The sequence below is a fragment of the Uranotaenia lowii genome, chromosome 1 (genome assembly GCF_029784155.1).
Source record: "Uranotaenia lowii strain MFRU-FL chromosome 1, ASM2978415v1, whole genome shotgun sequence".
NCBI lineage: Eukaryota > Metazoa > Arthropoda > Insecta > Diptera > Culicidae > Uranotaenia > Uranotaenia lowii.
Genome location: NC_073691.1, coordinates 188,219,177 through 188,234,437, shown reverse-complemented (window position 1 = coordinate 188,234,437; position 15,261 = coordinate 188,219,177). Strand labels below are relative to the sequence as shown.

Below are 15,261 nucleotides of genomic sequence, written 5' to 3'. Positions count from 1 at the left end.
TGACTTTTATTACTTTAAAGCTTAAATGAGTTCCCGTTTAGAGATTATGAACTTTCTACTGAAGAGTTTTTATCAACACAAGAACTATTTTAATTGTTTTTTCCTTGAATCAACACTCTCTGAATGTATGTTTCGTTATGATCCTTGAAAAGAATTTGCCAAATAAGACACACAATGGAGGTAGCGAGAAAAAAAATAGAACAAACAGCTAAGCTATTTCGACAGTATGAAAACAGAACTAAAATAGACTCACAATTCTGAAGGAAAAACAGCATCAAAAAGCATACTCATTCAATCGAAGCGGCGACAGAACTAAAATTGGCAACGAAGAGACGAAACCGACGACACAACAATGATTCTGACAACAATACGATTCGGAATGCCGGTCAATCTGAGTATCTTAGTATGTTTTTCTCTCATTTTTTTTTCTAAAAAAAAACGTGTGATCCATCTTCATTCCAATCCCGTTAAAAGGCTCAAGATAGAAAACACAACATGAAAATGGCCAAATTATATTAAAGAAAGAACGGAAAAAAAACCTGAAACGCACCATTCGACAATAAACGACACAATGATGTGCTAAAATAGAATCGCAGTAAAGAAAATCCGAAGAAGATAAAAAAAACTGTCGATGGATCACAGGCCGAAATCCGATTTAGATAGCCATCAAAGCCGAGAGAACATGTGTACTCATTTTTTTTTTTCGTTTTCATTCTATAGACATCGTTCAAGGGAAACAAAATAAAAACATCTTCACTTAAGAAAAATCACATCCAACGGATCCATTTGGAAAAGGGTAGAGAAATGCGAAAAATTCAACTCATTTAACTTGACTTGAACTGACTTGACTTGACTCGAATGCGAACTGCGAAGTGCTTGACTTTTGTTTACGAATTCGAGGGTAAGCGAAGTTCAATTTGAGATTTTTATTTAATTAAGAATAGACCTATTCGAAACGATTCTGAAAGAATCAAAAGTTTTTTCTATTGACAAAAAAATACCAAAAATAATAAAAATTACAAAAATGACAAAAATGACAAAAATGACAAAAATGACAAAAATGACAAAAATGACAAAAATGACAAAAATGACAAAAATGACAAAAATGACAAAAATGACAAAAATGACAAAAATGACAAAATTGACAAAAATGACAAAAATGACAAAAATGACAAAAATGACAAAAATGACAAAAATGACAAAAATGACAAAAATGACAAAAATGACAAAAATGACAAAAATGACAAAAATGACAAAAATGACAAAAATGACGAAAAAGACAAAAATGACAAAAATGACAAAAATGACAAAAATGACAAAAATGACAAAAATGACAAAAATGACAAAAATGACAAAAATGACAAAAATGACAAAAATGACAAAAATGACAAAAATGACAAAAATGACAAAAATGACAAAAATGACAAAAATGACAAAAATGACAAAAATGACAAAAATGACAAAAATGACAAAAATGACAAAAATGACAAAAATGACAAAAATGACAAAAATGACAAAAATGACAAAAATGACAAAAATGACAAAAATGACAAAAATGACAAAAATGACAAAAATGACAAAAATGACAAAAATGACAAAAATGACAAAAATGACAAAAATGACAAAAATGACAAAAATGACAAAAATGACAAGAATGACAAAAATGACAAAAATGACAAAAATGACAAAAATGACAAAAATGACAAAAATGACAAAAATGACAAAAATGACAAAAATGACCAAAATGTCAAAAATGTCAAAAATGTCAAAAATGTCAAAAATGTCAAAAATGTCAAAAATGTCAAAAATGTCAAAAATGTCAAAAATGTTAAAAATGTTAAAAATGTTAAAAATGTCAAAAATGTCAAAAATGTCAAAAATGTCAAAAATGTCAAAAATGTCAAAAATGTCAAAAATGTCAAAAATGTCAAAAATGACAAAAATGTCAAAAATGTCAAAAATGTCAAAAATGTCAAAAATGTCAAAAATGTCAAAAATGTCAAAAATGTCAAAAATGTCAAAAATGTCAAAAATGTCAAAAATGTCAAAAATGTCAAAAATGTCAAAAATGTCAAAAATGTCAAAAATGTCAAAAATGTCAAAAATGTCAAAAATGTCAAAAATGTCAAAAATGTCAAAAATGTCAAAAATGTCAAAAATGTCAAAAATGTCAAAAATGTCAAAAATGTCAAAAATGTCAAAAATGTCAAAAATGTCAAAAATGTCAAAAATGTCAAAAATGTCAAAAATGTCAAAAATGTCAAAAATGTCAAAAATGTCAAAAATGTCAAAAATGTCAAAAATGTCAAAAATGTCAAAAATGTCAAAAATGTCAAAAATGTCAAAAATGTCAAAAATGTCAAAAATGTCAAAAATGTCAAAAATGTCAAAAATGTCAAAAATGACAAAAATGTCAAAAATGTCAAAAATGTCAAAAATGTCAAAAATGTCAAAAATGTCAAAAATGTCAAAAATGTCAAAAATGACAAAAATGACAAAAATGACAAAAATGACAAAAATGACAAAAATGACAAAAATGACAAAAATGACAAAAATGTCAAAAATGTCAAAAATGTCAAAAATGTCAAAAATGTCAAAAATGTCAAAAATGTCAAAAATGTCAAAAATGTCAAAAATGTCAAAAATGTCAAAAATGTCAAAAATGTCAAAAATGTCAAAAATGTCAAAAATGACAAAAATGTCAAAAATGTCAAAAATATCAAAAATGTCAAAAATATGAAAAGTGTGAAAAAAGGTCAAAAATGTCAAAAATGCCAAAAATGTCAAAAATGTCAAAAATTTCAAAAATGTCAAAAACGACAAAAATGACAAAAATGTCAAAAATGTCAAAAATGTCAAAAATGTCAAAAATGTCAAAAATGTCAAAAATGTCAAAAATGTCAAAAATGTCAAAAATGTCAAAAATGTCAAAAATGTCAAAAATGTCAAAAATGTCAAAAATGTCAAAAATGTCAAAAATGACAAAAATGACAAAAATGACAAAAATGACAAAAATGACAAAAATGACAAAAATGACAAAAATGACAAAAATGACAAAAATGACAAAAATGACAAAAATGACAAAAATGACAAAAATGACAAAAATGACAAAAATGACAAAAATGACAAAAATGACAAAAATGACAAAAATGACAAAAATGACAAAAATGACAAAAATGACAAAAATGACAAAAATGACAAAAATGACAAAAATGACAAAACTTTTACCTCTAGCTTTATTGCTAGTTGAAAACTTTTAAAGATATTAATTTTCAGTTTTTAAATATCTATGATGGATGATCTCAAAATTCGAATTCGATTCGATCTTGGGTTCAAAATGTTCAAAAATACTTCGCGATCTACGTGACGTACCGCAAAATGACTAAATTCAACATATTCGGTCCCTGGTGGCGCTGCAGGGTGATGCAAAAAATTTCCAACAATTCATTCCTTGAAAAAGGAACGAAACAAAAAATAAGAAAACGGTTCCAACTTCCGGAATAATTTTGACACAAACGGATGAGAGTTGGTGGCAAGAAACTCTCCCCGTTTTGGGGACTTTTGTTGCGTCAATTTAACCTTCTCCGATGCCGCCGGTAGCAAATGTTGTAACAAGCTCCTCTCTTAGTCAGATACTTAGTAGAAGGTAGACAGAAGATAAAGTTCCTTCGTCAGACGTGGCGTAGCCTGGCTTGGAAGTCGAGATGCAGGTGCTCGAATCCTGCAAGTGCTGCTAAAATGAGACCGGGATTCCTGATTTTCCCCGAAGAAGACCCATCGCGAAGGAACCGGAACAGCGGGAAGTGAAGAAATTATTACTCGAGGATCCGACTTTCCCGGAAGGTGCCTGGAAGGTTTTTTTCCCAGGTTCCTATCAGCACAGTCAGGGGACTCTTTTTTCGCTTTTTGGGGAAAGTGGTGTATCTTGAAATGGGGCTAGAAAATAGGGTAGAATTTTCCCGGCGACGACGAAGGATGAAAATAACGATTGAAAACTTTATTAATAACGAGAATCAGCATGTGGTTTGGTTTTGCGCAATTGCTTCCTTTCCCTCCGGGAAGAAAAGTAAGGTTCAGGTATTGGAAACTTTATTTCTGTCCTGATTGCTTCCATTTTTGTATGAGTGTCTTTGAAAATAATTTGCAACCGGGAGAAAAAATTTGGTTCGAATGGAGACATGCAGATTTCTTTTATTCTTGAACTATGTGCACATGCTTAAAATATTAGAAAATTGAGCATAGATCATTTCAATTTATTTTTCCCTCATCTTTTTCTCGCAAGCTCAAGTTTTGAAATTTAAACAGCATCCAAAAGCCCATTCAGAAAGTCGTGGAAGCGCACATCGGCTCAATATTTTGTAACTTTTAAAACGGCCCTCCAGGGTGTGATTCCTGGGGCATCAATTTCAAAACCAACTGAAGTGTCCGAGGTTGGCTGGCATCGCATTTGCAGATGGTGCCAATTTTTGGACACAAATTATCTAGGACTCCCCGTCAGTTGTTCGGAAGGCCGCGAATATTGCCCGAAACATGTCCCTCTTTATCTGCATATTTTGTACATAGACATAGTGTATATTGAATGGAATGACTTTTTTTCTCAGAGGGAATTGGTTTACATCATCCGTGGAATTCGGGTTCCACTTCACGTGAGCCTCAGACTCAATGGCCCAAAGTTTGATTCGTTCATTTGAAGGGCTTTCGATATTAATTGCGAAATAGTTAACTGACACGGCTGCCCACAGCACTTTACAGAAGCCAAAAATATATCGCCAAATAATTTACTTTCCCTTAAAAAACAAATTTCGAACGCAACAATGTAGCAATTATTTATTCGGATATCCCTCCGCAGGGTCCAATACTTTATCGATTGATGAATTCACCATTGCGGGGGATTATTTGCTCTCCGAAAGTTCGTTATTCGAAATTCGGATTCCGGGAAGGAGTTTTATTGAAAACAGTCTATTCCGGATCGGTGTCAATATTTACCTGTGACTCAAATTCGGAAGCTCATATTGGAAATAATCCGACCGAAAATAATTGCAGCAAATTTAGCATGAAAAGAAGTCCAAAAACTTTTAAATTGAAAAAAAAACACGACAAAAAGTTTTTGACTAGTCAAACTATTCCCTATCGTCAAAGTTTTAATCCTAACCGGAACAAAACCATATCATAAAAACTATAAATTCCGACCCAATTTTCACAAAGTGAGATACAAGTGTGAACAGACCGAGCTACAAGGATCGATTTGTGAGGCAAGAAGCTTAGATTGGGGGGTGTGCGGAACATGGTGGAGTCATTAAAATGTCTTCTGCTGAACCGAAAACCGAAACCAGTGGGAAAGTGTTACTAAAACCCGTATAAACTACTTGCGAAAACTTAACCAGAGTTGGCTCGTTTTGCTCGCCTTCAACATTTTGCTCCTCGGCTCGATAAAATGGTTGGCTTCTGACTTGGTTTGTGAGCGCTGTTATTGCTGTTGTTCATTAGAGAGATGACAAATATGCCATAAAACGGTGTAATGAACCAATTTCATCCCCCCTTACTTCCGCTGGCTCGAGAAGGATGTGTTATGTTGCAAAGTATTCATGTTTTCCAAATTGGTTTAACAAGAAAAACTAAAAGCATTTTTTTGCAAAACATTTTACAATTTGTCAGTGGAAGCCAATGAAAAATATTTCAAATTGTCAAAATTGTGAAATTTGTCAAACTTTTAAAATTGTCAAAATTGTCAAAATTGTCAAAATTATCAAAATTGTCAAAATTGTCAAAATTGTCAAAATTGTCAAAATTGTCAAAATTGTCAAAATTGTCAAAATTGTCAAAATTGTCAAAATTGTCAAAATTGTCAAAATTGTCAAAATTGTCAAAATTGTCAAAATTGTCAAAATTGTCAAAATTGTCAAAATTGTCAAAATTGTCAAAATTGTCAAAATTGTCAAAATTGTCAAAATTGTCAAAATTGTCAAAATTGTCCAAATTGTCAAAATTGTCAAAATTGTCCAAATTGTCAAAATTGTCAAAATTGTCAAAATTGTCGAAATTGTCAAAATTGTCAAAATTGTCAAAATTGTCAAAATTGTCAAAATTGTCAAAATTGTCAAAATTGTCAAAATTGTCAAAATTGTCAAAATTGTCAAAATTGTCAAAATTGTCAAAATTGTCAAAATTGTCAAAATTGTCAAAATTGTCAAAATTGTCAAAATTGTCAAAATTGTCAAAATTATCAAAATTGTCAAAATTGTCAAAATTGTCAAAATTGTCAAAATTGTCAAAATTGTCAAAATTCTGAAAGACGTCAAATATCTCACAGATTATGATTTGACATAAAAATAAAAGTTGTATATTTATATTTTTTTGTATTTGGCTAAATTTTTTTTTTTTAAAGTACAGTTATGATTTCTGTTTGTGTTTCGTTTTTTTGTTTCTTATACAGGATTACTTTTCGAGCTGATTATTCAAATCCTTTAATGTAAACTTGTGTTTGATTATCCTGATCAGTGGTAGAATTGTTTTTTTTTATTCCGAAAGCTCGTAGATAAGCACATTAAATTTTAATCACTCATCGTGCCGTACCAAACTCCAACGCTGAGTCATAATGATAGACCATTATGGCGATGAGATTGGAACATCGGTCAAAATTATGAGCAGTAACAGTGAGATAAAAAAAGGCGATAGAATAATGTATAAAAATAAAACCAATCCCAATCAAATCCATCAGTCCTGCAAAAATGCATATTTAAAAGGCAAATATTACGCCACAACGAAGCCCCCATTTGATGCGCCACAAAATTGACAGTTATTATTACTCATTAACATCACCCGGGCTAAATTGTGAACCGGTGTCCGACCATCATTCATCCCCCCTTACCGGGAACGGTATTCGGTTGACTCCGGGGTAAAGATTAAAAATACAATCTGAGGATGTTCCGGGAAGGACCAAATCCCGGCAAATGGATTCAACCATCCCATCTGATGACTGGGAATTTTGCCTCAGGTATACATCATGGACAGAGATAGACTCACACATGCGTGCACATCAAAATGGCCGACGTAAGCTCATAATTAAATATTTGATGTTTGAGTGATCTAAAATTTTGCGATTGGTTTTTCGAATCACAGTTTTACACTTAGTTTTTAAGCTCGTGAAACCATTCGAACTACAATCTAAAATTAGAACTCAGCATGTAATTAACGAATGGTTGTAATTTTCAAATAACTAACTTTTGAACGATCCCATCAACGATAAGTGGAAAGTGCTTGGCTGTTGGGTGACTGGCGCGAAACATAAACATTCAAATTTTTCCAACTCAGCGAGCAAACTCGGAAAATAACAACAGCAAATATTGCAGCATCATGCAAAACACAAATTAACGACAACAACTGCCGACCAAAACCGTTTGCAATAATGAGAAAGAGAGAGAGCCAGGAAGAGAAACGGCAAATAAAAAGTGCCATTTCATCGGAAAATGGGTTTTCCGATCGTACAACTTCCTACCCTCTGACTCAATCAACAGTTTGCGGGGATCGATTTGAAGTTCTGAAACAAACAACAGCAAAAAAAACAGGAACAGATTCATCCCCCCTTTCCCCCTAGGCTGAATTTATCAAATTGAACCAGCACCCGTAAAATGCCCCATTTCGTCAAGGAAAAAAATTCAATAATGAAGCCATTTACCGAATTTACTGCCGCCATTTTGCTGCTGCTACTGCCGCTTTTCAGGCGAAATTTTGACGGGTGTGCTGAAAGGTTTCGCCGAAAGGAGATCCAAGGTGATTGTTGTTCCGATTTTATTTGCTCCAGAAGCCCGTGGATGGTTGCCGATTGATCTGAAAATAGACAAGAATTTAAAAAAAATTAGAAAAGGACTTTCGTCACTTTTTATCACATTCCAATGGAAAATAGAAAAGATATAGCATCTTTAGCATACTGGGAGAAATATTCGATGCTAAAGTGAAAAATTGTTTGTTTACGCCACATTTTGGTAATTTTTTCGATAAGTTCCACCTCGTTGGGAATGATCTAAGTTGGGGACAGGTGCTGCAAACTGCACCCTATTATTTCTAGGGGAAAAACTTGTACTAATTGGCCAGAACCGTTGCCAAGTTAAATCCGTGTCCATCGGAATTTGAAACCAACCGAAGAATCATCCAAAACACATCCGGTGTGGTGGTGCAAAAATGACCGGTCCAATTATTTCACTGCCAGGTTTGTCGACTAGATGAATCACCCTCTAATTGAGGTGATATTTCTGTATCAATTGTGACTCACAATTTGTGAGTTTTTCGTCGGGTTTCGGATCTGGCAATAGTTGGGTGCTTCTAATTTATGAATGAACAAGTGAAATGATGCCACTACACTCTGGTGCTGACGATGCTGCTGATGATGATGGGGTGCTTTAGTTCGCTAGAAAAACACTAATGAAACGATTGAAGAATCGATAGCAAACGTGCCGACACTTGACCTGAGCGAGCGGTTGCCTTTGATGATCATCCCGGAGCACTAGAAATTTCCACCGGGAGGCCAAAACACCACCGAAAACTTCTCCCAACAGATCAAATGCATATTTTGTGTGAACACTCCAGCAACTCAACTGCCATTCAGTCAAACCGGGCAGAGATCAAACCACATTTCAAAACCAGACAGACCATCAACAACAAAAAAAAAATACCCGAGGACACGAAACGGAAAATTAAAACATTCATTCACGGGTTAATTCATTCGATGAAAAATGCCGGCAACACGAAAGAGCGACGGGAAAAGCAGACGAGAACACTCAACCCAAATTCACTCTTAAAATACACATGATTTTTCACTTAAAAACAAGGATCCAGTGATTTTCTTCCATTCAAGTGCGACATATACATTTCACTTGGCAGTCACTTAAATTGCAAGTGAATTCATCCACATTCACTTCAGTCGTCACTTGAATTTGAAGTGAGAAAAAATATTCACTTCCCCATCACTTGAATTTCAAGTGAATGTCGGGTTGTAATTGTGTTTATTTTCAGAGTTCAAAATGGCAAATTCTAAAGAGCAGCTTGTGCTGGATTTGGATTTTCCCAATTCTTTAATAGGCGATTTTGGCGGTAGTTTGTGTTAAACGTGATGTGAGAAAAAGTTGTTTAAAGGAGTTATCATGCTTCAGCTTGTGGGTTGAACTGGGCAGTTTTTTTGGTTTGCAGCAGGGAAGATTTAGAAGTCGCACTATCCGCAGTAACCGATCTGCCTTGGGATTACGATGGAATTTTCCAACCAATAAATTTATGGCGAAAGCGTAATGTAAGTATTTGAAATCGAAGTGCTGTTCTATAAATGTTATTTTATTTAAAAATGCGAGAGATAATTAACTAGAAACTTACTTAGAAATTCAGATAAATTTCACTCGAACGTCATAGTGTAGTTCACTTGACCGGTCACTTAAGTGAATTCACTTGACCCATTACTTAAAATTCAAATGAAATTACGTATGGCGAGAATTTACTACAGATGTCACTTATTTTTTAAGTGAAAATTATTTTGGGTGAAGGAAACCGACAGAAAAAAATCAATCACCTAGCAAGACAGAGAGCAACCTCACCAAGCCAAGCCAGAATGAAATGTGTTTATGACAAGTGGTGGGAGGAAGCACCAACAAAATCGGGGGAAAGGGTGACAAAGTTTGGCAACAGGAACGAAGCAAAGTACCATGGCGAAGGAGGGCAGGAAGGAAGGGGACACTTTGAAAATAAACAGTTTCGCGGAACGGTCTTGTTGGCAGTTGAACAACAACAAATCATAAATTTTGACCCCAAGCACCCGCTCCCCAGAAACAGGTGCCTGATTTTAGTCCCTGGATGGCGGTGAGAGTGGAAGTATCTTGATCAAGCAAACCAACTACCCGAGCAAACTTTGATGCCTCTTCTGTAACCAAAATGATCTATCAAAACCAGAATGATAGCATAATTGAGCGTCACGATTCTCCCGATGGCAAAATCAGCTTTCAAGAAACTATCAGTATATTGAATAATTATAGCAAACCAACACCAAAATAAAGCATCGAATGCTAAATGATAGCACTTTAAGGTGTAGAATCATCCACGATAGCTAAACAAGACATCAATATGGTTAATTTATTTTCAGAAAAGGGAACAACATTTTATGCTATCGGATTTAAAAATGAATTTTTATGTAAACCATCTTATATGGTAAAACCATCTTATTTAGCAAGCCTTTTTCAAGAAATGTTGAAAGAACAGCGATGCCAAATTTTGATCTTATTCGACACCAAAAATTGGCACCGCTGTACATTCAAAGTGCAATTTTAAATGGTAGTAAAACGAGGTATCATTAAGGTATCAGTGAATCCTACACTTGGCATGACTATGGTATATTTTCACATATAAATATTGAAACCCAAATTTTGGCATTGAACCACCTTTATTTCTGTCAAATTTTACTTTCATGGCATGATAGCAAAATATGATATAATTTTGCCATAAAAGTCTCCTCGGGTAACGTTTTAAGATTCTTTGGATTCTGAACTTCTCCACCCCAATAACCCTTTTCACATTCCATTTGATAGTTTGATGACTGTTTGTTATCTATGGAAGCATAGTTTATTTTAAATTAAAAAAAATGTGTGTACGAAATTGTTGTACTTTTCATACTATAAGTTTTGTTTAGTTCGATTCGTTAAGTTCGTCAAATGAATGACAACTTTTTCAACCAATACATTCAAATGTTTTTTAATGCCCAGTCGATAAATTGAACCCATCTAACAGCATCACGCCTGTTCAATTCAAACCATTTTCACTATAATATTCATTCATTTATTTAGTGGCATATTCTCATGATATCTATTCTAATATATTTATAATTTATTTTTCAATTCGTGTATTACTACCCGCCTCTACTCTTCAACACTCTTTTCCTTAATTCTGAAGTTGAATTGCAATTTTTAAATTTTTTGGTAGTTTAATTCATTCTCTCATTTGCCCCTCGTTTTTCTTCTCTGTGTTCCTCTCTTTTATTTTTTTGTTAAATTTATATATTTTATTTACTTTTTCTTATTGCATTTTTTTTATATCTCCTGATTTTTTTTCATCCACATTTATTTTCAATATTATCTAATTTTTTTCCTTCTTTCTTTTCTCTTAGTTGTTTTTTGTTTTCAATCTTATTTCCAATCTGAGCTCTTTCCTTTCTTTAGTTATCTGAAACCATTTTTCCTTTTCTTCTTAGTCCCCCTTTATTAAATTTTATCATTGTTCTTGGTTTTCCTTTTCTATGATGTCGTACATCTTTTTTCTCCAAATCTCTTTTAATCCGGCTTTATTTCTCATTTATCTGTTCATTCTTTTCCGTATCTCTATTCAATTCTAATCTCTTCCTCTTTTTCTGTCCTTGTCTCTTTTCTTTGTTTTCTGAATTTTTTTTATTCTCACAGCTCAAGTCTTTTATCTCCCTTCTCCCTCATCTCTCTTCTGTCGTTAGTATTTTTTTGAATCTTGTTTTAAAAAAAAAATAAAATAAAATAAAAGCTTTTTTTCCTATCATTTGGCTTGGTTATTGTTTTACTCCTTTTCTTTTTTTTTTTTTTTAATTTTCCTTACTTTTTGGATCTAATTTCTATTCACCAATGGTAACTTTCTCATTTTTCTCCACTGGCTCTTCTTTTTTTTAAATTTTTGATTATGTTAATTTTTCAGTAATTGTAATTTCTTTCCAGTTTGCTTTTTTATACATTACAATTCTCATTGTTTTCCTTCTTCCCTCATCTAATTTTTGTTGGAATTCTTTTCTTTCCATTCTTTTTTAACTTCCTATACATTATCTCTATTTTGGGATTTCATTTTCAACCATGCATTTAAATGTCTTATTCATTATCGTTTCTCAACTTCTTATTTCTCAATCTTCTGTATTGTTTTTCCCCTACCTTTTTCTTACTTCAGGATTTTTCTTTCCTTTGATGTCTTCAATAATCATCCGAGTCTATCTGCGTTTTTTATCAACTTTTTTTTTCTCTGTATCTCTAATCAATTCTTTTATTTTCTCTTCTTGGCGATCTTCCTCTTTATTCTCCTTTCTTTGAAGAAATTTTACTGGTTCTAATAATTCAATTTTTTCATTTCCTGCTTTCTTTAAATCTCTTCCCTTTTCCATTTTTTCTTTGTTATTTGACCTTGATTCTATCTAGTTAGCATTTCCATTATTATAGTTTATTATATTATTCTTTTGCTTCCCTTCCTTCCATTTATTTTTAATTATTCATTCTTTATCTTCTTTATGGTCACCATTTTTTTGTTTGATTCTTCTTCATCTGTACGCTTTCACTTCTCTTTTTCTTTTCTATTTTTCTTAATAGTATCAGTAATCTTATCTGTCTTCTAGATTTTCAATTTTTAATAATTTTTAATGTCTTTTTTGTCAATTCGGCTTTTAAACTAAGTTGAGTTGCTCCTCTGAAAACCAAGCAATGTACCGAGTCTTTAATAGGTTAAATATCATAATTATATTAGAGTCTTGGATCCGAGCAGTGTTACGAAATCTCATGAGATTGAGTTTTTTCTCGAGTTAAATTTTTCCTTTTTAATTATCAATGTGATGTTAATTTATCTTATGGTGAGCATCACAAAAAAATAACTGCCTTAAATTTTGACGTTTTCTTAGCCTGAGAGTCACAAACAGAAATCCAACTTTTTTGAAGGCGGAGATGCCAGATGTTTCCGATGAAAGACGGATGTTTCCGATGGAGGACTAAGAGATAACAATTCGCAAAGTCCTTATAAATAATCGTCAGAAATACAAAAAGTTTTCCAGTTTAGAAGAAACCAAAGAAAACCACAACTTTTTTAAATAATGCCAGTTACACAATGTAAACGTTGAATGTGAATGAAAGTTTTTATTTTAAATCATGTTTCTGTAGACTATACACTAACAATTTCAGTATTATCATGACTTTTACGAATTTGATTATCATATTTCTGTTTTAGGCAGATGAAAGTTTTACTGGATGAACAACAGAAACTTATAACCACACTAAGCACTGAAATACTTTATTCTGGTATAATAAGTCTCGCATCGTATTCGGAAGATTGAAGACATGGAACTTATGAAATTGTACAACTCCGATAAGTAATGTACTTTAAAGTATGTTAAATACGTTGATGCAAAATTTTGCATTTTCGTCATGGACAAAGAATCGCAAATATTGAAATACTTCAGCTCAAAATTCTTAAAAAAAAGCACAATGACTTAAAGTGCTTTCCAGAATGAACATATACAAATTTCCTAGCCATCACAACAAACTAGAAACAAAATCATCAAAATCTGAATAGCTACATATTTCATTATTTTGAATATAAACGCAAAGACAACTTAGCTGGGAAATACCAAAATTCAGTATTGTAAACACTGGGCCAAATTTTTCAAATTAAGTATTTTTGAACTATTGGAAGTGTTGTGTCAATATGGTAGGACAAAGATTCATGATTTTATTTATAGCATTTGAGCAATGCTTCTACTTATTGCGGCAGCCGAAAAAACGGAGTTGAAATTCTTAGGTAGCTATGTAGAGTTTAATACTTAAAAAGAAAATAATTCCTTAATCTTCCAAACAAATTGTTAATTTTGGAAACATATTTATTACATTTGCAAAAAAAAGTTTACAGCCAACGAAATAAAATAAACTTTATTAAAAAGTACTTAATTTTTTTTCCTATCAAATGAAAGTGGCAGTTTGTAGTTTCTATCCAAACAATTTAACTTTTTTGTTTTAAATTAAAAAAAAATTAAAATGATATTCTATGAATTTTGAAGATTTTTTTCATCAAAAAAATGAAAGCCGTTTTTTGTTAACATCAGTCCACAAATATGTTTCGAATCTTATTTTGATTGACGTGATGCTTTGAATTCCCTGTAGGAAATTTCTGAAGCAGAAAACATGACCGTTGCACCAAAAAGTAGGATATGATTTATAGCAGCATTTATAATGTCCAATAAATTAATCTATTCTATTAAGAGTGTTTCTAGAAGATTTATACCATTCTTCATAGAAAAAAGAATATGTCAGAAATTATAATGTGCCATACCAAGATCGATTAAATATTTCTTTCTATAGTTTGGAGTAGGGGAGAGGCGGGCTATATGCGCATATTAAGGAAAACACTCATTTTCTCCCATATTCCGATAGATAGGAGCCTGAAAACTATATGCACATGAGCGGACATCTGTTTTCTATACGTAAGAGCAATTTTTCTGTTTATATCTCTTACAGTTTTTGTGAAAATAATTTTCTAATAAAAGAAGTCAAAATAGCCGATTTCCGAAACCGGCGGGCTAAATGCGCATATTTATGTTTTAAGCTATATTTCATTTACACTCGTAATATTTTGAAATTATTTAATTGAAAATGGTAGAAACGGATGTTAGGCATACGTCAAGGCTGAAATTTTGGTGAAATTTTTTACATCACTAGTTCTTTTGCATGAAACATAGTTAAGTATGCCATATGGCCATATTTCATGGTAATATTTTGTTCATATTGTATTTTTATCGGATCAGTATGAACTTCATGAAGTTCTTCTTTTTTCGCTGTAAGATCGTGATTTGAGCGTAGATTTAATGTTTAAATGATAGAAAGTAAAAAATTTATAAGACTAATCTATTTTTCTTGATATAGGCATTTAACCTGCCTTGATATGGGCATTCAGAACCTGTCTCGTATTCCAATATCTTATCATCTACAACTTTGCCAAAAGCTTCAATTTGTTGAATTTCCGATTTCCAGATGAATAAGAAAGAAAAACCATTAAAATTTTTGTTCACAGAATCTGTACGTACGATAATTAAAGTTCAATATATTATAACAAAACTGACCAAAATCTTGTTTGAATTTTTAATTTTTTTCGACTTTATATAACAATTTAATTTTTTCATGTCATGTGTTAAAAGCGTACTACCCTCAAACTGGACTGATTAGATATGATGAATCTCTAGCCATATCGTCAATTGGCTGTATGCGCATATTACCTAACATGCGCATTTAGGAACACTTCCCCCTAATTGTCTAATCGCTTTTTTTTGCTAAGCTGACTCCCTTACTACTCATTTCTTGAGAATCATCTTATGAGCCTCTTCGACAAATGCATCATAAATTAGTTGTTCTTGTTTTTGTGTGCGTTTAAAAATGCCCTCTGAAGTGGTCTTTGTGAAATTTATAATCTTAAAGATATGATTCGAGGATTGTTTTTTTTAAGTGTTTATTTACACATTTTAGAATA

At 32.3% G+C, this 15,261-nt stretch overlaps 1 protein-coding gene across 5 annotated transcripts in view; it reads right to left on the bottom strand.

The window, feature by feature from the left end:
• LOC129740513 (serine-rich adhesin for platelets) overlaps positions 1-15,261 on the bottom strand; it is a 420,359-nt gene that overhangs the window by 242,487 nt on the left and 162,611 nt on the right. For all 5 annotated transcript variants that reach the window (XM_055732213.1, XM_055732228.1, XM_055732220.1 and 2 more), the window contains exon 3: positions 7,676-7,827. In XM_055732213.1, the coding sequence (XP_055588188.1) occupies positions 7,676-7,693 (18 nt within the window). In that variant the 5' untranslated portion in view covers positions 7,694-7,827. The remainder of the gene's footprint in view (positions 1-7,675; positions 7,828-15,261) is intronic.